The 26,883-nt window shown below is 40.0% G+C and overlaps 1 protein-coding gene and 1 long non-coding RNA gene across 3 annotated transcripts; one reads left to right on the top strand and one right to left on the bottom strand.

The window, feature by feature from the left end:
• Window positions 1–1,254: 1,254 nt before the first annotated feature.
• Window positions 1,255–9,751, bottom strand: LOC109693481 (uncharacterized). Of its 2 annotated transcripts, XR_002213030.2 has the most exons (4): window positions 9,621–9,751; window positions 4,848–5,137; window positions 3,700–3,827; window positions 1,255–1,623 (listed from the first exon to the last, which is right to left on the bottom strand). It is a non-coding gene; the product is annotated as an uncharacterized lncRNA (long non-coding RNA). The 2 variants fall into 2 exon arrangements; XR_002213031.2 differs by lacking the exon at window positions 3,700–3,827.
• LOC109693477 (schlafen family member 11-like) lies at window positions 8,928–25,119 on the top strand. Its single transcript, XM_020174814.2, has 5 exons — window positions 8,928–9,128; window positions 13,223–14,286; window positions 17,177–17,305; window positions 19,839–20,562; window positions 20,759–25,119. The coding sequence occupies exons 2-5, from the start codon at window positions 13,230–13,232 to the stop codon at window positions 21,537–21,539; spliced, it is 2,691 nt and encodes an 896-aa protein (XP_020030403.2). The 5' UTR covers window positions 8,928–9,128; window positions 13,223–13,229; the 3' UTR covers window positions 21,540–25,119.
• Window positions 25,120–26,883: the final 1,764 nt, after the last annotated feature.

The raw sequence follows: 26,883 nt of genomic DNA, 5'->3' as shown, positions 1-26,883 counted from the left end.
GGATACATTGTGACATTTACATATATGCTTACAATATATCTTAATTAGATTCACCCCCTCCATCTTTTTTTTTTTTTTTTTTTTTTTTTTAGAGATACTGGGGCTTGAATTCAGGGCCTAATACTTGCTAGGTAGGCACTCTACCACTTGAGCCAGTCCTGTTTCATGTTGGGCATTTTCAAGATAGGGTCTTGCTAACTATTTGCTTGGGCTGGCTTTGAACTGTGATCCTCCTGATCTCAGCTTCCCAAGTAGCTAGGATTATAGGCGTGACTCACCAGCGCCTGCCCCTCCTCCATTCTTTATATGAAAAAATACATTAACATAGTTATGTATGATGTTATGTAATCAAATTTATATCCTGTTAAGTGTTCTTTTTCAATTTAACTTTTTGAGAGGCATTTTTATACATTGCATCATCGTTCCTAATACTTCATCTCTACCTGTATCTATACCCTTTGTAGTTAGGATTTAGAGGTATTTTCCTACCCCTGTGATGTGGACTTGGCCAATGAAGTGTTAGTAGTTGTGATGTGCACAGAGGCTGCATGTGTGCTTTTAACAAGTTTGCTCCATGCGTTTCTGCTACTGCCATGAAAAGAACATGCCCATCTGTCACTGAAGAATAAAAGGAGATTTTGAAGCCAATTTGAACTCAATTCATGGCCTAGAGCCATGTTCAACCAACTCCAACGAGACCAGTCAAAATCCAGCTGACCCGAAATTGCAATAATGAAATTTCATTGAAATTGCAATGAATGAAATGAACAATAAATGTTTATTATTTTATGACTGAGCTTTCAAAGTTGCTTGTTTCATAGCAGTAACTGACTAACAAAGGCATTTCTCCTTGTGGTAGCAGGGTCTGCAAAATTATTATTTTAAATGGTTGTACAACATGCTATCCAGATCATGAAATTTTTATAATCACTTTCTCGTCTGTATCACTAGCAATGTTGCACTATTAAAATTAAGCCAGGTATATAGATTTGCAAAGTTTTCTTTTTCTGGTGTAATCATTAATCCCTAGAGATGGGATTACTGATCACAAGGGCAGCCTGGAGGAAAAAAATTGGCCTTATTCCTATTTGTTGGAAGCTCACAGAAAAAGAACAAAATGCTGATACTAACAACTTCTTCTTCTTCTTCTTCTTCCTCCTCTTCTTCTTCTTCTTCTTCTTCTTCTTCTTCTTCTTCTTCTTCTTCTTCTTCCTCCTCCTCCTCCTCCTCCTCCTCCTCCTCCTCCTTCTTCTTCTTCTTCTTCTTTCTTCTTCTTCTTCTTCTTCTTTCTTCTTCTTCTTTTCTTCTTCCTCCTTCTTTCCAGTTCTGGGGTTTGAACTCAGGGCCTTGCACTTTCAAGGCAGGTGCTCTACCACTTTGTTCTGATTATTTTGGGGATAGGATCTCACGCTTATGCTTGGACAGGCCTGGACTGAGATCCTCCTGTTTATGTTTCCCGCCTAGCTGGGATGAGAGGTGTGTGCCAGCACACCTTATTGGTTGAGATGGAATCTTGATAACTTTTTGCCTGGGCTGGCCTTGAACCTCAATCGTCCAGATCTCTGCATCCTGAGTAGCTAGGATTACAGGCATGAGCCATGGCACCTGGCTGACATCAACTTCCTATGACAAAAAGAAATAGACATTCATATCTCAGAAACTGCTGACTCTGCAAGGGAGCATGGAGAATAAAACCAGGGCTCATCACCCTAACCCAGGGCCTAGGAGGAAAACGTAACTTGGGGAATTACAAATGGGGACATGAATTATGCAACCTTGACATTATATAGGAAAAACCCTTGAAATGGGTTTAGAGTATTGTCTCAGAGAAAAGAAAAGATGCCCCTATCCATGAACAGGAATTGTTTTTTTTTTTAAAGAGAAACTCTGGCATGGAAAACCCTATTTAAGAAGAGAGGAGAGAGTGTGGAGGTAAATTAGATCTTCCATGAAGCTGAGTTGCCAGTTTTCCCAAGGTTTTGGGCAGACTGAAGATAAAATTACTTCAAGAAACTTCAATTTGAAATAAGTACAAAGATTGTAATAACTGTATGCTACTAATTATTGAGATCTTATTATAACCAGCTACCATTTGCTAAATGCTTTGCATACAATCTCACAATTCTATGATGCATATATACACTATCTCCATTTTACAGATGATAAAACTTTTTTTGTTTTGGCAGTCTGAACTCAGGGCCTCACACTTGCTAGGCAGGTGCTCTACCACTTGAGCTACTTCACTACCCCTTTCTTGAGTTGAGTATTTTTCGAGATAGGGTCTCATGAACTATTTGCTGGGCTGGCTTTGAACCGTGATCCTCCTGATCTCTGCTTCCTAAGTAGCTAGGATTACAGGTGTGAACTACCGGTGCCTGGCTCCAGATGATAAAACGTTGTCGTAGAGAATTTTACATGTCAAAATTGTATGTCTGGCAGGTGGTTAAATATAACATTTAAATAGAGTCTTTGATCTGGTAACCTCCACTCTGAGAAATTATAATACTTTGATAATACTGTCTGGAGTGTCTTAGCGTATCCAGAGTAAATAAAAGTACTCATCTTGGCCCGGTGTGGTGGTTCACAGCTGTAATCCCAACTACTCAAGAGGCCAGGATAGGAGTATTATGGTTTGAGGCCAGCGGTGCGAAGTTAGTGTGAAACCTATCTGAAAAACAACTAAAAGAGAAAGGACTGGGGTCCTGGCTAAGTAGTAGAGCATTTGCTTGAGGCCCTGAGTTCAATCCCTGGTGGGAGGAGGGTGGGGAGAATACTCATGCTTGCTATCGGGATCCTTTGGCAAGCTCTCATCTCTGGAAAGCATTAACCTCCACTGTAACTGAAAACAGCTGTGCAGTCTATATTTTTTTCCTAGAGTTAGCATCAGTTAGTCCTAATAGAGCCTTCTGACCATTCTGGAAGAATGTAATTTCTTATTTTTCTTCACTTCTCCTTCTCCCCTCCTCTTTCTCCTCCTTTTTCTTCTGCAGTACTGGGGATTGAACCCAAGGCCTCACACACGCTAGACAAGTGCTCTACCACTACAGCCACCCTCCCAGCCCCTCTCCCCTTTTTTCTGAGATAGGGTCTTGATAATTTTCCTCAGGGCTGTCCTGGAACTCACTATGTAGCCTAGGCTGGCCTTGAACTTGAGATTCTCCTGCCTCCATGTCTCATGTAGCTGGGACTTACAGGTGTGCACCAGCCTATCTGGCAAAAAAAATGTTAATTTTTTTATCTGCCAACCTGAGGATCAGACACTGGTCCTATTCATGACCTGGCCAAGGCCAGGTCCTACTGACAGGAACTGCCAGTAGAAGGTGGCTTGTCTAACTGCAAAGTTGGAGGCATTTCCTCGTGATTTAGGGTGTAATATCTCCACCTCGTCCCTTTAAAGTCCCTTAGAAATATATGTGAAGTGTTAGAGTAGATCTTGCTGATTACCAAATGAAGTGAGCATTTAGAGTTCAGTTCTCACTTTTGTTTCTTCTTTTAGTCCTGGTCTAAAAGAGGTGAAAAAAGAAGAATTAAAACACAGCCACTGGCTAGGGGCATGACTCAAGCGGTAGAGTGTCTGCCTAGCAACTGCGAAGCCCTGACTTCAAACTCTAGTACCACCAAAAAAAAGGCACCACGTACTTTCCCTTGTTATTGTTTATTACTTCAGAATGGTCGTGGACATTTGTATTTAAATTTCACCTTTATCCTTGCTTTCATCAGGGAAAGCTGTCTTCTTTGCCTGGGGAGGAGGACAGCAAGGGCAGCAGAGGCTCTTCTTCACAGGCAGATATGACAAATGAAACCCCGCAGCTCCATTCCTGTCTCTTCTGATATATATGATTAGAGATAACATATAGACAGTGCTTTCTAGGTGTTGAACACTGTGCAAATTGTTTTAACATATTGTATCTTTTAACCTCTCAGTCAACCCTTGAATTATATATAATAATCCTATGTAAGTCAGGATAAGGTAGTGTTAAGAGCATAAGCCCTAGGGTCAGATTGACCTTGGCCTTGAATTCCCAACTCTATTCTTACTTGACTGAATAACCTTGAGCAAGTGACTTTATTCCTTTAATTAAAAAATTCATTTTATCATCTGTAAAATTCATACCTATGATTAAAGATTGAAATAAAAAAATCGTTTTTGGTAATACCAGCTCTGAACTCAGGGCTTCATGCCCTACTAGGCAGGCACTCTACCACTCGAGCCACTCTGCCAGTCCTTTTTTGTGTTGGGTGTTTTCAAGATAGCATCAGGTGAACTGTTTGCCGGACTGGCTTCAAACCACAAACTTCCTGATCTCTGCCTCCCCAGTAGCTAGAATTACAGCCATTGACACCTGGCTGAAAAGAATACATTTAAATAAAGCCTGGTATATGGAAAACTGTTGGTAAATTTGGGCTCTTATTAGCTCTAATTTATAGTTGAGAAAGCTGTGACTTAAAGGTAAATACCTTACCCAAGATCACAGAACTAGTAAATTCAGACCCTAGGATCCAAACCCATGTCTACATCAGCCTCTATGGTCTTCTGCCTTCCTGTACATCACAGTGAAAGGCATAAGTCTCCACGTTGACAACATTTTATTCGATTTTATATTGAGTCTAAGATTGGATACACTTTCTATTTGTGACATCCACAAACTTTGTTAATCTTAGATTCTAATTTGTTTTTCTAAAGTCAATACACTTGCTCAAATGACTTAATAACAGGAAATGTTTAGAGAAAAACAGTTTCTACACCAAGAAAGTTAAAAATATAAGTTACAAGATCTATATATATAATGACATTATAGAAAGACTAAAAGATAGACAACCACAATGAAAATTCATCCTGTTCTTACCACCACCCATGCAGCTGTTTTTCATTTTTGCTGATTCATTTCCAGTGTGGGTCCATCGGCAGATACATTTTTTGCAGAGTTGTGCATCCCATTTTGCATCCTGTTCGGGTGGATGGCTCTGGTGGCCCCTTCCCACTCTGTAGTGTCCTAGTGGCAGGCGGAGCATTTTCCAGGTTGCAGCCCAGGGAGAGGTGATCCTCAGGGTCTTAGAGCAGGGAAGAGCAATTCATAGTGCGGCAGAGCTTCTTGAGTTCCTGCTGGTCCCCTGGTGCAGCCTAACCCATGCCTATCTGAGAGGAAGAGGATGACAGGTCAGCAAAAGACAAAAAAGCTCTTCACAAATTCCATAAATCATGGGGGTAAGGCAGGGGACCAACATTTCACAGAGCTCAACAATGGAGTGACACAATTAGTACAGAAGCACTTTCTCCTCCTTTCCCCACAGGTCACTGGGGAAGCTGGCATGGGTGAAGGGCATGTCCTTCTTGATGAGTGGCAGTGGCCAGGAGGTCTGTACAACAAATCTCTGCTTGCCCAAAGGTATGAAAGGATGACAGATTTTGCAACCCCAAAATGTGCCATCTTGGCATGATTTTGAGCTAAAGGCAGTTGAAGAACAGCATTTTCAATAAGGTCATTCTAATCTTTTTTGTTCCTGAAAACAGGAGAGAAAAACTCCCGTGTAGAAAAATGTCCTCCTAGTCTTTCTGTGAACAGGCCTTAAACCAATTACTTTCTTTTCCCTTTCCCACCCTACCACTGAGCTATGCCTCCATATCCCAAATAACTTTTAATCTTTTTTTTGTCTCCACACATAATTTCATTACATTTCTTCAACTGTGACTCTTTGTTCAACCTACTATATAAGCAGCATCTTGTACCCCTCCTTTTGGCAGTACTGGGATTTGAACACAGGGTGTCACACTTGCTAGGCGAAAGCTCTACCACTTGAGTCTAGCTCCCTAAGCCCTTTGTAGCTTTTAGTTATTTTTCACATAGGGTTTTAGCTTTTTTTTTTTTTTTTTTTTTGCCTGAAATGGGCCTTGGACTGCAAACCTCCTGTCTATCTGTAGCTGTGTGCAGCACCACACTTGGCTTACTTGTTGAGATGGTGCCTAACTTTTTGCCTGTGTTGGCCTCAAACGATATCTTTCTTATCTCTGCCTCCCAAGTAGCTGGGGCTAGAGGTGTGCACCAACTCACTTGGCTAGTTTTTCTACTTCTTTAGTTTTATTTTCTGATGGAGGCTCACAAGTAAAACTCTGTATGCCTAGAGATGGGGAAATAGTTCAGCAGTAGAGTGCTTGCCTAGCATGTGTGTGGTGGCCCTGGGTTGAAGAGAGATGGGAGGGAGAGGGGCAGAGGGAGGGAGAGGGAGAGGGGGAGGAGGAGGGAGAGGGAGAGGGGGTGGAGGAGGGAGAGGGAGAGGGGGAGGAGGAGGGAGAGGGAGAGGGAGAGGGAGAGGGAAAACCCATATGCTTTTCTCTTGTTGAGTCATCAGATGCCAACTTAATTCTCAGGCCCAAATAAAAACTCTAAGAGGGTGGAGGTAAAATTTTGCCTTCCCTACCATTTCTGGCAACCAGACTGGGATCCTAAAAGGTCGGGTTACTCCTTTCACTCTGGATCTTGTGAATGGTATCCTGGGAGAGCCAACAAAAGCCAGAGGGTAAGAATTCTTACCAAAGTCAGCTCTCTCGGATCCCTGTATGCAGTGCCTGGTAAAGAGAAGGTGGAAATCATTCCTTATCCCCTCCTTTCCAAAGTCAGCTTGGCAGGAGAAAAACATTTGTAAAAATTAGTTCTTTGAATTTTGACTCTTACGAATTTGATTCTGGGTATGATCCACTGCCTCCAAGGAATACTCCTTGTTTTCCTTGTCTTTGTCTTTTGTAATGTTTGTCACAAAGAGGAAAAATATGAAATATCAGATTCTTCTTTTTGTCTTGTTTTATGTCCTCAGAGCTTGTCTTTGTGATTAGTGAGAACTTTCTTTCTGGTCTCCACCAGCCAGGGGTGCATGTGTTGATTTTCATGGACTGGCCATCAAACAGGCTGGGAATTCAGACAAAGTGACAGACAGCACTCTCTTTGTAGGCCTGTACCAGCTCTCAAGGGAGTTTTTTTTGTTTTGTTTTTTAATGTGGTACTGGAGTTTGAACTCAGGGCTTCATGCTTGCCAGGCAGGTGCTCTACCATTGAGCCATTCTGCCAGCCCCGAGAGTTAATGAGAAGTTCAGTCCATACAGGGTTCTGTTATCGCAACCTTTGTCTTGATAGTGCTGGGAAACCCCTGTTTTTGTGTTGCCTACCTGGTATCACAGGTTGGTCTGTGATTGGGAGCATCTCATGTTCCCATGGCAGACTGATTTCACAAATGCTTTTCTTACTGCCTGTAACAACCAAGGTCTTTGGTGTTTTTTTAGCTAATTCTGGGAGTGAATTTTCTAGATCTTGGGAGGGTTGTGTCTTTTGTACCCTCTTTGGAGACACCTCTAGCATCCAAGGTTAAGCCATAGAAGGCTTACTGCTTTTACACTATAAAAAAAAAAAACTTTCTGGTATTGGGTCACAATTAAGATAGATATGTATTTGACGATTTGGACTTTAATGTTTAGAATGATGTGTTATAGAGTTCTCATCTTAAACAAATGTTCTCATATTACCTACAGGAAGATCAGATTGAAAGGAAAATATTAATAAGACAAAAATGAGAATCAACTCTTACCTAAACTGGTAAGTTTTGTGTTTCTGTCTTTATAACTAACTTATGGATAAAATTTAAACGAAAACTCTATGACCTATGTATGTTTATTCCTATATATGTATATAATGTCCACAGACATTGAACCCCCATTGATAGTCTGGTTCAGAATGTCTGGGGAGGGGCCCTAGAATCTGTACGTTTGAAAAGTGTGCCAAAAGATTCCGACAGGCAGCCAAGCTTGGGAATGAATTATCTGGTTCATGATATCTAGAATTTAATTTTCACGAAGGCATAACGCTTTTCCTCATAGCTAAAGAATGATTGTTAAATCCAAGCTGTAATAATTCTCACCACCTCTAAGGATGGACACTCAAAAAACAAAAACAAAAATAAGAAAAACCAAGAAACCAAGCCAAAGCTCAAGGAAATGGTGACTGTGTGGGTCATGGAGATCAAGGTCATAAGTAGCAGAAACTGGCGGAAGGATGCCAACAGTATTAGCAAGCCATGTCAATACAGAGCATCCAGCAGGAATTTCAACTGGGCTCCAGTTGAAAACTGGGTTTTCTGGATTATAGAAGCCACTAGAAAAACTAATGAGAAAGTCAATATAGCACTGTTCAATTTTCTGGCTCTCAGTTTCTTTTTTTCTTGCTTGCTTACTTTTTTTTTTCTCTTCTTTTTCTTTACTGGCAAAAATGCGTATTGACTGCATAATGAAACCCAAACACTGTTTTAAAAGTGGTGGGGAGGAGGGAGGAAGGAATGAGAATATAAAGCAGGGGGTGAACTTGTCCAACGTACATCATACACATACAAAATATTACCAGAATGAAACCCTTCATATTATTAATGTGCACTAATTCAAAAGATAATAAAACTATTAAAAATATGTCTTGAGTGACTCAGGCTTACTGTACAAAGTAAAAAAAAAAAAAAAAGATAAACACCTCTCCCTCTTCATCTTCATCTTTTTCTTCCCTATTTCATTCCCCAAAGAATAATAACAGTTTAGGGGATACCCCTTGAAAAATTTTTTGAACATTGTTCTCCAAAGTGTTTAAAGTGTGTTTCTTCTTCTAATAAACAGTTTCTTCAGTCTCAAACCAGAACTAACCAGCCTTTCACCCAGGTATTAAAATGATGAATTCCTATTGATAAACTGGATTTAGCATGTTTTGTCCCTCAAGGTCAGAAAGGCGGGCACAAAGTGAAGAGGAGATTCTGGTTTTGTTTTCTTTGTGTTTTTTTGTTTTTGTGATACTGAGGTTTGAACTCAAGACCTCAGCCTTGCTAGTCAGGTACTCTCCTACTTAAGTCATGTCCTCTCAGCTCTGGTTTTGTTTTCTGAGGAACGGAAAAAGGCGGGATTATTTTAGTTTCATTTTCAGCAAAAAAGAAACGTGTCTGTTCCCAGCTCTGCTTTTCTCCACAGGGCTTTAAATGGCTTTAAAAGCTATTTCCTCCCTTCAAACCATCCTCAGTCCAGCTACTGACTCCTGAGCTGATCCAGGCTTCTGGAGCTTTCTCTTCTCTTCTGAATCCCAATCCTGTGAAGTGTTTTAATTTCCAAGGTACGTCCAGATTGTCTGGAGGGACCCAGCCACGCATGTTCAACGGAAAGCACAGGAGGAAGTAGGGAACAAGAGAGAGTAACGGGGAGGGGGTTGAGGATGATCAAAGTACAGAATATATGTGTATGAAAATGTCAATTGAAACTTATTAACGAACATACAAAATTTTTTAAAAATTGGAAAAAAAGAAAGAAGGAATGGAAGAAAGAAAAACAAAAACCTTAATAGGAAATTTGAAGAAAAAGAACCATCAATAATCATATAAAAATGTGTTTAACCTCACAAATTAAAATAGAAAAAAATGAAAAGAAAAAGGATGGTTTCAAAAAGAGATCACAGAACTCTAAAACAAAATTCCTCTCTGTGGCTCCAGACTTTTCCTGATGTGTCTACTTTAGGAAAGAAAGGCCAAGGTGGGCACATTATATCCACACTTTATTTTAGTTGTGTGAAATAGACAATGAGGACAACCATCTACTAGATGGGACTCACCTTTTAGCAGAGCAGGGGATGCAGGATTCCAATGTGGAGCAAGCCGGCTGAGGTCTCACACCCAGAGAGGTGTAGGGGGCCCTCAGAGAAATGGAGGGAGGAGTCAGAGCCTGGGGTGAAGGTTTACTTGTGATGATTTATCAGTTACCTTATTGGTTGATCTCTATGAAAAGACTTTTCCTGTTTTTCATAATGTATGTACTATTTTGTTTTAGGAGAAACTTAAGCTATCTTGATAAGGGAGCTATGGGCTAGTTGGATTTTTGAGGTTATTTTTATAAGTGTGTCTAAAAGATATTTGGTTTGACTAATTAAAGTGAAAGTGTTTACAGAGTTCCCTATGTCAGGTCCGGTCACTCTCTCTAATACCCTAACTAAAGAGATAAGTAATGAGGGAGGTCATAGAAAGGAGGTTAAAAAGAAAGGTAACATTTCAGCACATCTTCCACATACAGACATTTGCTTTAGGTTTAATTAGAGGAGGAAGAATTGGGGACAGGAGAAAGGTATGCATAATTATCTGGCCAAACCACAGGCATGTTCCTGTGGTCTTAGGCGGCAGCCATAGGTATTCCCATAGCTCATTGTCTCAGGATTAGTCAGGTAGGGGCTTGTTACAGTGATTCATTGCTGGGGCTGGTGGTATGGCTCAAGTGAGAGAGCACCTGCCTAGCGTGCACACACACTCACACACACCATTGCTTCCTGGCAGGTTGTCTGTCCTGCAGAGGCCCTGATGTTTCCTGGGGTGGGGGTAGTGTCTGTTGTGAAGATGTTATCTGATCAGTATTGTGGCTCCTGGAACCCAAGGTGATTACAGGAGAGAAAGAGAGAGACTCAGTGAAGGAGATAGAAAATGGAAGCAAGAATGCTAAGCCTTTATCCTGCTCTCAGTAAGAAGTCAGTGCTTTTCAGCAAAAACAGCTTAAGTATTTGTTATGAAAGTATTGGTTAGTGAATCTGCTCAACTTTAACACATGCTTCCTCAAATCCGTTTGGAGATGGGGCACAAATGATTGTATAATTATGAATCATTCAGCAGGTGGGTAGTTGGGAAATATTTGCCCCTCTGAAATAGAAAAATAGTTACCTGTAACATTTTTATCTTCCTGAATACAGGCAATATCTACACATATTCTAAATGTTTTCTCTAAATATCAATTGGCACACACATCATTTTAACAACATAACTATGTTTTTATTACTTTAGCTGTAAATGCCAGATGATTTTTTAGACCTTCCCCCTCCTCCCCACCCTCCCCCCAAAAAAACCTATTTCAGTCATTGTGTGCACAAGAAACCATGCAGGCCATAGCCACAGTGCTGAGGTGTGGGGACAGGAAATGAATCAGAGCCATCTACTCCTGATTCCAGGACCTTAACTGGACTTCATCTGAGAGATATAGGATAATACAGGGCTTGAGGACCAGAGAGAGCCAAGTTGTGCCTTTGTGCATTGTGTTTGTTGGAGTCCTCCTCATAACTGTACTTCCCTATCCATTCTTCCTCATGATTCTGCAGTGCAGGGAGGGAGTGGGAGGAGGTGAAAGGCAAGGGCCCAAGGCCAGACATTGTTGTGCATGCCTGTAACCCCAGAATTCAAGAGGCTGAGGCAGGAGGATGGAGAGTTTGAGGCCAGCCTGGGCTACGCATATCAGGACTTGGTTGTTTGTTTTCATCTTATTGATTTGTATACTTTGTATTTCTGCATTCTTCTTTGCATTCTTTGTATTTCTGATACTAATCCTTTCATTTAAAGGTTGCAGATATAGTCTTTCAGCTTGCAATTGCCTTTTAAAAGGCCTTATATTTTAAAATAATTAATAGATTCAGAGGGAGAGAAGGGATTTTTAAGATAGAGTCTCATGAACTATTTGGCTGAGACTGGCTTCGAACTGCCATCCTCCTGAGTAGCTAGGATTACAGGTATTTGCCACCAGCGCCCAGCTCACAGGGAGTTTTGTGTTTTTTTTTAACTGTGCAAACTTGTGACATTTATTAAGCAGAATACATAAAATCCTGATCTGAAAAGAAAAAGCATTACAAAATGAATTTCATTCAAAGTAAACTGCTTTTCCAAAGACTTCATTAAGAAAACAAAATGTGCAAACTTAACACTGGGAAAATGTATTTGTAACATATACATCTGAAAACATGCATGTGGGGTAACAGAACTTTCATAAATCAATAACCAGAAGACTAATCAGTAATTTATAAAATTAGATGAAGCATTTGAACAGGTGTATCAGATAGAAGATACTAGAATGGTCATAAGTTCAGAAAGAGTCTCATCAATATAACAGACCATGTTTACAACCACTTGTATGGCTAAATTTTTTTGTTATGAAATTTTTTATCAGGATATATTCATTATACAGGAGGATTCATAGTGACAATTCCAATCAGACTTATATTGTACATTATTTACAATTCCCCCATCATCTCTCCCTCTCAGCCCCTTCCCCACCCCACCCAAAGCAATTGCAAGAGGTTTTTTGTTCCGTTTCATATAGGTATATGAAGTCTATCTACTATATACTGTCACCTAAATCTCCTTCCTTCACTCTACCTCCCATAAGTACCTCTTCCCCCCACACACTGTGCCTGTTTTAGAGTTCTGATTTTCGTTAATATTTAAGTTGACATTCAAAGGGGTGTCTCAATGTATGCCCACTGTGGGTGTGCTTTACTTTGGGCTGTTTAATCCCTTTGATTGCTTTCCCTTACTCCTTGACCTCCCACTCCCATTTTTCAACAGCTTTCAATACACATCCTTATATTCTTTTCCTTCACATCTTACGTTATGTGCTGCTCTAGCATTCTTTTTTCCTTTCCCTCTTTCCCCGAGTTCCATAGAGTAATTCCACTGTTACAAACATGTCTACATCTGAGTTAATATGATCATGCTTGTTTTGTGTTTATGTTTATCTTTGGATCTATCTTCCACGTATGAGAGAAAACATGCGGCTTTTGTGTTTCTGATCCTGGCTTACTTCACTTAACATGATGTCCTCCAATTGCATCCATTTACCTTCAAACCCCATGTCATTATTCCTTGTGGCTGAGTAATACTCCATTGTGTATATGTACCACAAGGAGTTTTAAAGATAGAGAGAAGACCCAGGTACATTTCATCTAGTTTTTCCCAAGTTACATCTTACATAACACTGTCAGAACCAGGAAATTGACATTGGTACAATGTATAATTCTATTATATATTTGTTTACTCATCACTGCAATGAAGATAAAAAAACAATCTCATCCACACAAAAGCTCACCGGGGTGGTGGTGCACACCTCTAATGCCAGTACTTGAGGAACTGAAGCTGGGGGATTTAAACCAGCTTGGGCTACACAGTGATACCCTTTTTAAAGTTTTTTTTTTTTTAAAGAGCTTCTTCATGCTACCCCTTTATGGTCATACCTTTCCTCCTCCATCACTCTGAAGGGCAGGGTCTATACCCATGCTTTGATTTGCTATTCCATCTCTATCCCCCAGCACTTAGAAGGAACTCAAATATTTCAAAATAAGTTAATGAATGCATTTTGTATTACTCTGAAGTCTTCTTTATTAACATTAGATTTGTGTTTTAATGTTTTCAGTTGCAGAATGAACACGGAGAAACATAATTTTTCTTTGGTGCTGAAACAATCTTATTCAGACTTGGTCATCAACGTGGGAGAAGTGACTCTTGGTGAAGAAAACAGAAAAATGATGCAGAAACTTCAGAGAGAGCAGGAGAAGGTGAGGATTTTGCAAGCGGCTTGTGCCCTATTAAACTCAGGAGGAGGAGTGATGGAGATGCAAATGACAAATATGGATGAGCATCCTGTGGAGATGGGACTGGACTTGGAACAATCTCTGAGAGAGCTTATTCAGTCATCAGATTTGCAGACTTTCTTTGAGACCAAGCAACAGGGGAGACGTTTTTACATTTTTGTTAAATCTTGGAGCAGTGGTCCTATGTCTGAAGACAGTTCCTCTAAACCTCGCATTTGTAGCCTGAGTTCTTCAATATACCGTAGATCTGGCACCTCTGTGCTTCTCATGGATTCAAGAGGGGCATTTGATTTCCTGAAGATCAAGAAAAAGAATGTAAATATCTTGATGGAAGAACCTTCTAATAATGTTATACGCCAAGACATCAATAACTTGGATCCTGCTAACCTGATTTTCCAAAAGGACCATCTAGAATATGGTGACATCCTTCGTTTTCCTGAGTCTCAGTCTATAGAGTTCAAACAATTCTCTACAAAACGTATCCAGGAATATGTAAAAAGCGTAATTCCAGAGTACATCTCTGCATTTGCAAACACTGGGGGAGGCTATCTTTTTATTGGAGTGGATGATAAGAGCAAGAAAGTCCTGGGATGCCCAAAAGACATTGTTGACCCTGACTCTTTGCAAAAAGTGATAAAAGAAGCAATTTCCAAGTTGCCCATTTTCCATTTTTGCTCTTCTAAACCACGGGTGACCTACAGGACCAAAGTTATAGATGTGTTTCTCATGGGAAAGTTGCACAGTTATCTCTGTGTGATCAAAGTGGACCCATTCTGCTGTGTGGTATTCCAAAAAGCTCCCATTTCATGGATGGTGGAGAAGAAGAAAGGCGTCTACAACTTGACACTTGAGAAATGGATAGGCATGATGATGGATGATGACCCAGGTAAGTGGCAGAAAGCTCCTCCTCCCTGTCCTTTTTACCTTTTGGGCACCTGTCTATTGAACAAGTTGCCCTGGGCTTTGGACTGTCTCACTCCCACTAAAAGTGTTTTGACTCTCCAAGTGTTCGAATTTTTATACGTAAGGGTATTTTTTTGGGTGATTAGGAATCTAAATCAGATGTCTGATAAGTGGCATTTTTCCACATTGGAAGCTGAAAAGAAAAATGTCTGGGAATGGTTGACCTTGCAGTGGTATTCCAGAACTGCTGCTTATTGGCTCCACATCCAATTATTAAACTTTCGAGTATTTTCTGAGCAGCATTTAAGGCATTATGAAAGCTTAATTGTATACACTTGCAATTTAAAAAGTATATTAAATAAATGTGATAAATACAAGCTTATTGCTCCCTAATTACTCACTGAATTTTACTCTTATCTCTGCCTGTGTGGCTATTTACATCTGTTGTGTCTATATGGGAGAAATACTCTAAAATGGAATGTTACTGTGCCTTTCATCCCAACTATGCATTTAGTAGTTGGGATGAAATTGGTGGCTTGAAATTGACATGATAGGAATATTTCCACCACAGAAGCTGACTGCAAATAAGGAATCTCTTTCCAACTAGACCTTGATGATTGAACTCTTACTAGCATACTGCCGCTTACTTGGGTTAGTTGTTGGAAATAAAGTACTTTGAATCGAGGATGACTTTTGGGTCTTGATACTTTGGGTCATTGGTAACTTTAAAGCTCAGGAAAATATGAAGTAGCTTGGGATGATCTGGTTTTATCCCAGGGGAAAAATAAACAAACAAAGGAGGCAAAGTTTGTCTTTAGTACTCTTTCACATGCTTCCTGACCTCTTTGTGTTTTGGGCTTTTTTTTTTTTTTTTTTTTTTTTTTTGGTGATACTGGGGATTGAATTTAGGGCCTCACACTTGCTAGGCTGGTGGTCTATTATTTGAGCTACTCCACCAATAGTTTTTGTGTTGGGTATTTTCAAGATAAGGTCTCGAGAACTATTTGTCCGGGTTGACTTGGAACATTGATCCTCCTGATTTCTGCATCCTGAGTAGCTAGGATTACTCTTTGTGTTCTTGATGTTTTCCCTTTACCTCTACTGATCACTAGTGCATCATTACATGCTAAGCCAGGAGTCAGAATCTGCTCTGCCACTCTGCTCTTAACAATTTAAAACATTCCTTACTTGGCATACTACTGCTTTCCAAATGTATTTCCAGATTTTCCACATCATGCTAGAATTTGGTGGACTGGATGTCTAAATCTCTCTAGAATGGCTAAGAACATGCCAGGCCTGGAGAGACATAGAAAGAGGCAAATAAAATTCAGGATGCAGTCTTCTGAGTGATGCGGATGGGTATGTGGAAAGGGAATATTATAAAGCTGACTTTCATGTCCAAAACCTGTGGAAAAGTTTAATAATGGAATTCCTAATGTCCTTTAACTTTACACAGTAACTGAACTTTAGGAATAAGCATGGGTGTCTGTATGTCATTCAGCGATGATCCTCTTTCTGATATTTTACTTTATTTTTTGGTGGTACTGGGGTTTGAACCCAGAGCCTCATGCTTGCTAGGCAGGTGGTCTACCAATTGAGCTGCTCCACCAGCTCTGTTCATGATATTTTAAATCAAAGTCTTTTAGCTCCCCACAAGTCACAAGCGTATTCTAAAACACAGAAGGAAGCATTCGTAAATGCAATTACCATGGTCTTGAGAAGTTTACCTCAAAAGAAACAGCTCATTTTAATGACACAGACATCCATTTTCAGAAATAATTTGTCTCCATCTAGGATCTCAGTAAGATGAGGGGTAAATGGCATGACCCAATATGGGAAATAGTAGGTATTTAACAAGCAAATAAATGAGTGTATTGGCTATTGTATTTTATCTAGACTTTTACAATTAGGGACTAGATGAATTCCAACAGTGTGATGATGCTTCTGTTGTATGCTGCAGGGCTATAAAGGTAAGGAAAAGTTTATGTTCCCAAGGGCTTACCATTGATTCATTTGAGAAATATTTATGTTCTAGAAATATCTACACAGATCCAAAGCAGACATAACTCCTGAGCTTGTGAAGTTTACAGTCTATCAAAGAAGATGATAGACATTTAACAAAAACATAAACTAAAAAAAATATGTAATTAGAGCTGGTCACTGGTTCATGCCTGCAATCAGCTCTACTCAGGAGACAGAGATCAGGAGGATCACAGTTCAAGCCTAGCTTGGGCAGAAAGTCTAACCAATAAAAAGTTGGGCATGATGGCGTGCACCTCTCATTCTAGCTGCATGGGAAGCATAAATAGGAAGATTGTGGTCCAGCCCAGGCATATACTCAAGACCCTATCCAAAAACTTACTAAAGCAAAAGAGGGCTGGAGGGGGTGTGGTTCAGTGGCAGAGTGCCTGCCTAACAAGTGCAAAGCTCTGAGTTCAAATCCCAGCACTGCCAAAAAATAACAACTGGAGTTGTTATAGTATCTATTACATAAAAGTACATGGAAATGTGAGAACATTTAACAGAGATGTGTTGGGTTAAGGGAAGGTGGTGAAGGTTAGAGTGAGCAAACACATGCAGAGACATGCTAACTAAAAAAAAAAATAAGAGAAATATGAACAAAATGCTATCCTGAAACAGAGAATGCAGAATGGTATTGAATGGAGAAACAAATCCAAACTTCCAAATAATGGTGAATTTTGGAAAATCTCATATGGCCTAATGGCACTCATGTATACAGGATGAAGGAGAGTTATTGCTGAAGTCACACCTCCTAGAAAGTCATATATTCCACCCACTTGGTAAGGCCTCTTTCAGTCATGAAGAGATGAACTAAAATGTTAGAATAACACGAGTTTTCTTTCTTTATCAAGATCTTCAATGCTTGTGTAAAGACTTTGAATCTCAGCTGAGTCTATCCAGTGGGCCTCCCCTCAACAAACCAGTGTACTCCAAGAAAGGCCTGGAACATAAAAAGGATCTCCAGCAACTCTTATTTTCAGGTAGTAACTATGGACTGACTACTTGACACCAGCTAGTTTCTATGTTATGATAAAGGGAGATACACTCATGTTTGTGTTCTAAAATCCTGAAAGCTCTGCAAATCCATATGTATGAGATGATAATGTGATAAGCCTGTTTGTGATAAGTGGGTTAGAAATAAACCCTCATAGGACTGGGAATGTAGATCAGTGCTAGTGCACTTGTCTAACATGTGCAAGTCCCTTTAGCACCATAAGAGAGAGAGAGAGAATCCAGGAATGTTATTGTCCTTGAAGACTATTTGGTCTTCTGGTTCACAAATCTGACTGATCATCAGTATTTCTGGTTATTTTTTTTAAGCACAAATTTCTGGGTCTCCAGTATTTATTTGTTTGGTTGGTTGGTTTTGAATTTAGGGCCTCACACTTGTTAGGACTCTCTCTACAATTTGAGCCATGCTCCCAGACTCCAGTGTTAAGAAACTAGAATACCTGGGATCATGCCTCAGAATGAACACCTTTACCAAGTTACCCTCATGAGTCCGATGTCCATGTAGACCGGTAACCTTTGAACCAGTCCAATGAGAGCCACATGCTATACAAGGAGCCCAAAAACCTTCCTACTCCTGACAGATGTTCTAGAGCAGTGGTGGTTATGATTAGGAAAAAATAATATAAATCTAGATAAACATTTAAAACAAAATAAAATAAAGATGGATTATGAATGTTTTCTGGTGATTCAGGTTTAGAAGAAACAATCAAAACAGCCTCCATATGATAATTCAGGACCAATACCGAACAGTACCTGTTCTCTACTCTCATCCCTGCTCCTAACACAGGCTTTGACTGGGAGCACATGGCTGGACTCTTTCTAGACTCCTAGAGAGGGAAAACCCCTTGTGTGGTAAGCCAGTTTGGCACTAGAATTTGATTTGTGAATGTCCTATAGATGGGTAAATATCTATCAAGGATAATTCAGTTAGTAGACAATGACTGCCCTAATTAAGATTTCATTTTTCCATAAGCTGAGGCCTTTGCATTTCAATTTTTTATTTTAAAAACTGTGTATAATAAACAGTATAATATTGAAGAGTTAAAAAGAAGCATTGCAAATAATTTTTAAGCTCAGCAAGCTCCATTTTTGAAAAGATTATCATGGAATAAATTATAACTAAAACAAAGTGTTGGGTTGCATGCCCATAGAGCTGCAAACTATTATTCTGGTATAATAAGCCAATTTTCCAGGAATTCTACCAAGCATTTGAAGAACAAATATTTCCAACATTATATACATTGTTTTACAGACAAAGAAAAAGAATTAAAATTCCCAAGTTATTTTTAAGTGGAAGTAACAATAATTGCAAAACTTAACAAAGGTATCACAAAAAATGAAAAGTCAGACTAATCTAACTTATGAAAGAGGATGTAAAGAATATTCTAAAAATATAAGGATGAATCAATAGTAAGAGGGTTTTGTAATTTGTTATTTCTATATATTTTTGCAGAAAAAATTACATGAGTGCCTTCTAATAAGGCAAGGCATTTTCCAAGGGCTTTCTAATAAGAAAAGGCATTTGGAAAAACTCAATACACATTTTTGAGTTTTTTAAAGGTTCTCTATAGAGTAGTAAGCCATAGATACTTTTTGAAATTTTATTTTGATGTGGTAGGGTTTGAACTCAGGGATTCATGCTTGTGAGGCAGGCACTTTACCACTTGAATCACACTTCCAGCAATAAGCCATGGATTCTTATTTAGCATTATATTTATACCTATATATTCTCCAAGACCATCATGTTAATTGGTAGATATGGGAGGCATCCCATCAAATTCAGGAATAAAATGATCGTGTGCCCTTTTAATTTATTGTGTTATATTAATTAGCCAATTTACCAATGCAATTAGATAAAATAAGGAGATTAGAGGGATGAAAATTTGTGCTGGGTGGAGCTTAACGTTGATCTTCAAGTGCATGAAGCAATAGTTTTGCCTCAGGAGACATCTCAGGGCCTAACTTAAGCATCTTCCAGTCCAGGACAGCAGGAAATTCCCTGCTAATCAAAAGTTTTACATGACTCCATCATCTCAAAATGATGTTAATATGCACCTTTAACCTGGGTAGGCTCCTTCTATTCCATCAATGTGGACTTTTCAGGTTGATTTTGAGAATCAGGTACTTTGAGAGTATGAAGGCAAGAGAACTAACATTTGTCAAGCAGCCACAGTGAGTAAGGACTTTTTGCTGCTTCATTTATTCCTCCCCTTAGGAGATGTGGTATTCTTAGCTTTCTTTTACAGAGAAGGGATCGAAGACTTAGAAAAATTAAGAAATTTTCCAAGACATTAATAAAATAAGCAATGGGATGAAGTATGCCAGATACTTTAAAGCTTCTTTTCCTTTATAGTATTTTACAAAAGAATATGTTTAAAAATCTTTAATTAACCATCATCATCATCATAATCAACCAATCAATTCATTACGGTTAATTACAATTAATCACCAAAATAAATATAAATTTTTTGTTCCCCAATGTATCATTCTTTACATGTCTAGTGTCACCAGGTCACTTGCGATATATTCCTAAAGCTCTCTGGAAGGAGCTGTGTTCCCAGCATGAAGGACTGGAGGAATTAATAAACCAGCAAATGCTATCTTTCTCCTGGGGAACTCTGATCTTCTCTAGAAGCTGGGCTGTGGACCTGAACTTGCAAGAGAAGCAGGGAGTCATCTGTGATGCTCTGCTGATTGCACAGAACAGCCCCCCTACCCTCTTCACTGTTTTTGAGGGACAGGATGCAGAGGGGCAGGACTACTGCATCCACACCGCCTTTACTTTGAAGCAGAAGCTGGTGAACATGGGTGGCTATACCGGGAAGGTGTGTGTCATGACCAAGGTCCTCCACCTGAATCCCCAGAGCAATGCTGAGTTCATGGAGGAGTCAGGCTCTGTGATGGATTACCCCTGGTCCTATCACCTGGCAGACGCCCAGCAGATGGAAGACTTGCTTCAGGCCCTTGTGATTGTCTTGCTTGGCTTCAGATCCTTCCTCAGTGACCAGCTTGGCTGTGAGGTTTTAAATCTTCTCACAGCTCAGCAGTATGAGATATTCTCCAAAAACCTCCGCAAGAACAGAGAATTATTTGTCCATGGCTTGCCAGGCTCAGGGAAGACAGTCATGGCTGTGAAGATCATGGAGAAGATCAGGAATATGTTTCACTGTGACACAAACAGCATTCTCTACATTTGTGAAAACCAGCCTTTGAGGAACTTGATCAAGTAAGTAGTTGGGTCTTATGACTGCATGTGTTCTTTAATGTGGGTTTAATTTTTCCTCCTAAGACATCTTTATTCTTGAGAATTACATGGTAAAATGATCTGTGACAACAATGCTGTGTTCATGCAAGCATCATAGAGTAATTTCTCCCTTCATTTAGTTACAGAAACCCTCAGTGTGTCATTTTAATTTTTCTAGAAATAAGAAGATCTGTCAGGCAGTGACCAGGAAAACCTTCATCGCAGGGGTCTTTGAAGAGATTCAACACATCATCATTGATGAAGCCCAGAATTTCCGCAGTGAAAATACAGACTGGTATGGCAAGGCAAAAGCCATCACTCAAAGAGAAAAGAATTGTCCAGGAATTCTCTGGATCTTTCTGGACTACTTTCAGACCAGTCACTTGGATGATAGTGGCCTTCCTGCTCTCTCAGCACAGTATCCAAGAGAAGAGCTCACCAGAATGGTGCGCAATGCAGATGAAATAGCCAACTACCTAAAAGAAGTAATGCAGGAAGTCAGAAGAAATCCTCCACCCAACATCCCTCCTGGGTCCCTGGAAATGCTGCCTGAAGCTGAATGGGTTCGGGGTGTTCAGGGAACTTTAAAGGTTGAGAAAGACTTGACTCAAGATGAAATAGTGACCTACGTGGCAGGAACCTGCAAATGTCTCTTTCAAATGGGCTATTCATTCAAAGATGTTGCTGTGCTTGTCAGTACCATGGATGAGGTGGAATGTTACAAGTATGACCTCTTAAGAGCAATGAAGAAGATAAGGGCTGTGAATCTCAGTGATGCATCTGGCGTGTTGGGTGATCACCTTGTGTTGGATAGTGTCCGGCGATTCTCAGGTCTAGAAAGGAACATTGTGTTTGGGATCCACCCAAAGACAAACAATCCTTCTATCTTACATAATATTCTAGCCTGTTTAGCTTCCAGGGCTAAACAACAGCTATATATTCTGTGGCATTGTGAGTAGTAGAAAGAACTCCAAACCAAAGGACATGAGATAATTGCTATTGAAATGGCCACGTCTGTTGGGTATTGGTAGAAGCTTTCCTTTTTGGTTCTCAGTTCAGAGTGGGAAGATTGGAATGGTCCTCCCACTCCACTCTGATTAACTCCTTTCAGGGACTTCTCTCCCACCTGTTTCCAAAGACTGTGGTTTCTCCAAGTTCTGTTCTTTCATTCTTCCATCCAAAAAAGGTGGTTTTCTAAGAAAGCTTGAGCTGCCTTGTACAATAACACCAGAGTCTTGCATCCTGGATAAAAGCAAGAAGCTCGACATCTAGCTATTCTTCCAAGTCTGGACTTTTTTTGTTTTTTAGTAACTTCATGCAGTTTTTTTATTTTTTAAAAAACTTGTCCAGTTCTTAGTTACTATCTGAGAAGTTCACTTTGCCATCCTAAGAGCAGAATTTGCTTCCTGAATTCTTGCCATTTGCCTTTACTATATTGATTCAGAACGTAGGAAATTCTTAAAATAATCCAGACACTAACACAGCAGAACAAATAGCTCTGGTATGATTACTTAATCCTTTAAAATTGTAATCTCCAGTGTTTGTTTTCAGAATGGTATAGACCAAGCCTTAATTGTGATCATTGAAATTAATTATCAAGGGTCAGGTGTGGTTCATATCTGTAATCCCTGCTACTTGGATCATGGTCTGAGGCCTTCCTGAGCCAAAGCTTGAGACTGTATCTGAAAAACAAACTAACAAGTTACATTGTACGCACCTTTGGGAGTCTCACAATGAACTCCCCTTGTAGGATTAATGTATGCTACTAAAATAGTAAAAATTAAAACAAACTAAAAAGCAAAAATGACTGAGGGCAAGCAAGAGGCCCTGAGTTCAATCCTCAGTCACACACAGACACACACACACACACACACACAAATAATTGTTACTGGGGGAAGAAATGACCCAAGCATTGTATTCATATATGAATAATAAAAAAATAAAAATTAAAAAAAAAGAAAAAAACAAAAGCAAATAATTGTCACTTTCCAGAAAAATTATAGGCTAAGAGAAAGCAAACTAAACCTGTATTCTCTGGATTTTAATAGGAGTGCAAAATCTGATTCTAAAGGCATATAAAAGCAAAAATTAAACAGAAATAGGAATGAAAGTCTTTAAAAAGCACCCAGCCATGTGTGGTGGTGCACTCTTATACTCCCAACACTCAGGCAAGAGTATGGAGAGTTGGAGGCCAGCCTAGGCAACATAACAAGTTCAAGCCAGCCTGGGAAATATATATGTATAGTGAGGTCCTGCCTCAAAAAGCAAAAACCAACAACAAGAAAAAATGATGAGTTTTCTAGGGGTGTAGCTTAGTAGTAGGGTGGTTACCTAGCATGCCTAAGGCCCGGGGTTAAACCCCTACCACCCTATCCCCCAAGTCAATGAGCTTTTATTACAACTCTTCAGCCTAGTTCTACTTACTGCTCTATAACATAGCACCTTAAATTTTAAATCACTCTTGAGTTGTAATCCCCCTTCATTTTCATAGTTTGATGGGCCATTGTTATGAACTGAATATGCCATCCTCATCCCCAAATTCATATGTTGAAGCCCTATTCCCCAATGTAGAGTTGGGGGCCACTGAGGAAGTATTTAAGGTTAAATGAGATGATAAGGATGAGACTCTGATCTGATAGGATTAGTGTCTTTGTAAGATAAGATGGCAGAGAGCTTGTTTCCTCTGCCCCTATGTACATAAACAAGAAGTCATGTGAACAAAGTGAATGACAGCCACTTACAAGAGAGGCCTTGATATGATACCTTCCCTATTGGCACCTTGGTCTTCAACTTGCTAGCAACCAAAACTGTGAGAAAGGAATTTCTGTTGTTTAAGCCACTCATTCTGTGGTATTTGTTGTTGTAGCCCAAGACACTAAGACAGCTGCATGATTATTCTTCTAACTAAAAACACTGATACTTTACAATGTTAGGACTGGCAAAGTGGCTCAAGTAGGAAGAGCACCTGCCTAGCAAGCATGAGGCCCTGAGACAAAGCCCAGTGTTTCAAACAAACAAACAAACAAACAAAACAATGTTAATCCAGGACTGGGAGTAACTTAGTGGCAGGGGGCATGCTTACCATGCTTTTTATGCTAATGCAATTATTTATTTGCTTTTCTGTTGATTCAAAATATTCTAAATACTAACAATAAAATATTTGGAAAAGTGATAGAGACTGAAAATATTAGATGGTGAATATTCCACTTATTAGTAATCCCATTCTGCTAATGTCTTCTCATATTCTGAGTTTTGAACTTCTCTTCTTATCATTCTCCTATGTGTTCACTTGCAGAGTTCTAGCTTCTATTCTTGAAATTGTAGTGTCCTCAAACTCCAGCAAAATAGCACAAATCAGCAAAATAAGGATGAAAATGTTCCTTCTTTTTTTGAGTGCATTAAATCAGATATAGCTAAGGTCTATCTTGTATATTCTGACTCAGCCTTACAATCATCCATTTCTCAAGGAGCTCTGGTTCTTTTTACTACAGAATGGTATTACAAACAAGATCTGGACACTGGGTGTTTCATGACTGTTTGTTTAATTTATGAATGCCCACTGTTGTGGCTTTTACCATATGTCATTATCTGGGGTTGTACTGTTCAATATGTCACATATTGACCACATGTAATGTTATGGTTTGGACATGAAAGAGTCCTCCAACAAGGCTCATGTATTGGAGGCTTGGTCCCAAGCTGTGGTATTACTGAGAGGTGATTGAATAAGGAGAGTGCCAACTTCATCAAAGTGTTAATCTATTGATGTGTTCATACAGAATGGGCCAGTTTAGGTGGGGCCTGGTTGGAGGAAGTAGGTCACTGGGAGTGTGTCTTTGAAGGTTATACATTGTCCTGTTGTAGCAGGGGGCAGGACCAGAAGAGAAAGAGACAGGCTGTGTTCTGATAATGTGGCAGGGGGAAGGGATGGCAAAGCAGAGAGATACCTTAAAAAATTAAAACATAAAGAAGGTTACATAGCACTGGGAAAATGAAATAGCCAATGAAGTCACATGCACCCATATGTGGGTTGAGCTTAGCTTTTTGCTTCTGTAACCTGCTTACAAGGGAATAAAATGTAAGACCCCTTTGTTCTCGGGGCTCAGCCTTTGGACAGGAGTCTGCGCCAGCACAATAAAATCTTGCTTCCTGCTAAACTGCCTCAGTGCCCCATATCTCAGCTTGAGAGTGCTGCAACACTGTCCCCTTCCAGTCTTTCTTGCTCTCTGTTTCCTGGCCACCATGAGATGAACAGGCTCTGACACATCCTTCTGCCACCATGATATTCTGCTTCAACTCCAACCCAAAGCAATGGATTTTGCTGACCTTGCACTGAAACTTGTGAAGCCATGAGCCAACATAAATCTTTCCTCCTTCAAGTTGATTTTCTCGACATTTGTCACAGCACTGAAAAGTCTAACACATATGACAACTAATTACTTAGAATGTGACAAGTCCAAATTGAGATAGAATGAAAGTATGACACATTGGACTAAAGATTTGGTATGATGAAAATGAAAATATCACAGTATTGATTTTTATACTGATCACATGTAGAAATCATAATATTTTAGAAATAGTTTAATAAAGCATGTTATTAACAATAACTGGGCCCATTTATTTTACTTTTTTTTTTTGAGACAGAGCCTCTCTTTGTAGCCCAGACTAGCCTTGAACTTGTGATCTTTCTCATTCTGCCTCCTGAGTGCTGGGATTAGAGACTCATGACACCATACTTGGCTATTTTTTTTACCATTTAAAATGTGGCTACTAGAAAAATTTAAATTACATGTGTAGCTTGCATTATATTTCTGTTGAACAGCACCAGTGCATGGATTAATAAAATTAGTTTGTTCAGGGCCACACATGGTGGTACATGCCTGTAATCTCAGTTCCTAGCAAAGTGAAGATGGGGAAGATCAAGGTTTGATGCCAGCCTGGGAAAAACAGTTAGGGAGATCCCATCTCAACAAATATACTGGTTGTGGTGGCAAGTGTCTGTAATCTAAGATACTTGGGAGCTTAAGATAGAATCCTCCTACTTAGGTAGGACAATCTTGGTCTGAGGCTGGTCCTGGGCAAAAACTCAAAAACTATCAGAAAAATAACTGAAGCAAAAGGGCATAGGATATAGCTCAAGTGGTAGAGTGCCTGCCTAGCAAACATGAGACCCTATATTCAAGCCCCAGTACTACCCACAACTCCCAAATCAGTCTGTTCAAAGTTTATATAGAGCAAAGTTTCTCAACAGAGCATGTGTTTGTGTGTTTGTGTGTGTGCGTGTGTGTGTGTATGGGAGGGGATTTGCCCTTCAAGAGACATGCCCGGAGATATTCCACTACTCCAAAGGGACTGTTTAAGGTGCCTATTGGGAATGTGGAGGATTCAAGATGGCAGTTAGGGCAGGGAATCAGAAATCCTAAGCTCCATGACTCCAGAAACCTTGAGATGACACAGCTACACTTGGGTAATTCTGATTGTTTCTAGCAAAAATAATAACCACCATCACCTTAGATGCACATTAAATTTAAAGAGTGACCCTTAAATCAGCCTTTAATTGCATCTAACAGCTGCAAAAATTCCACACAGCACAGCCAGCAAGGTGTGTCTTGCCCTGGGAAAAAATCCCTCTGTCTGTTTCTGTCACTTATTTTTCTTTTTCTGCCAACAAGCAGAAGACAGAGCATCAGTTAGAATCAAATGCTGCAATATCCTGGACCCCTAACCCGTAGAAAAGGCTCTTTATGTGGTGCCATTTCTCTTCACCAGCCAGTTTCAAAGCTGTTTGTGTGAATCTGCAGAATAAACAGGTGAGCATCACACACCACGCATGATTCCACTATCTATCCCCCAGGAACATAAGCCAGTGCAACCCCTGGGCAAACTGAAATCACCCCCAACAAAACTGAAAAGCATAAATATCAAACTGTAATCTAACATCAACAGTGGAGGTTAGGGTGGAATGCCGAACATGTCTTGGAGAATGCAGGTGGGGAAAGGAGCCAAACTATCAGTGCAGAACTCTCAGTGAATAAGTGTGGGTAAAGCAACAAAGGCTGAGAGCAGGGGTGGTGTAACAAGCCAACCTACCAGAGGAGCTGCTAGCACAGAGCAGAGGTTGGGAGAGGCACAAAGCTGAGAGCAGGGATGGGGTGACAAGCCAACCTCCCAAAGAGGAGCAGGTGGTGGATCCCAGAGCTGATCTCGTGGAACAGAGGGCAGTGTTCAAAACTGAGTTGCCCCACCTTCCTGGGGGAAGAGCTGATCAAACAGAGTTGCAGCTGAAGGGCAACATGCACCTGCTGT

Source organism: Castor canadensis, chromosome 11 (genome assembly GCF_047511655.1).
Source record: "Castor canadensis chromosome 11, mCasCan1.hap1v2, whole genome shotgun sequence".
NCBI lineage: Eukaryota > Metazoa > Chordata > Mammalia > Rodentia > Castoridae > Castor > Castor canadensis.
Note: the sequence above shows the minus strand (reverse complement) of the source record. Positions and strands in the feature narration are given on the sequence as shown.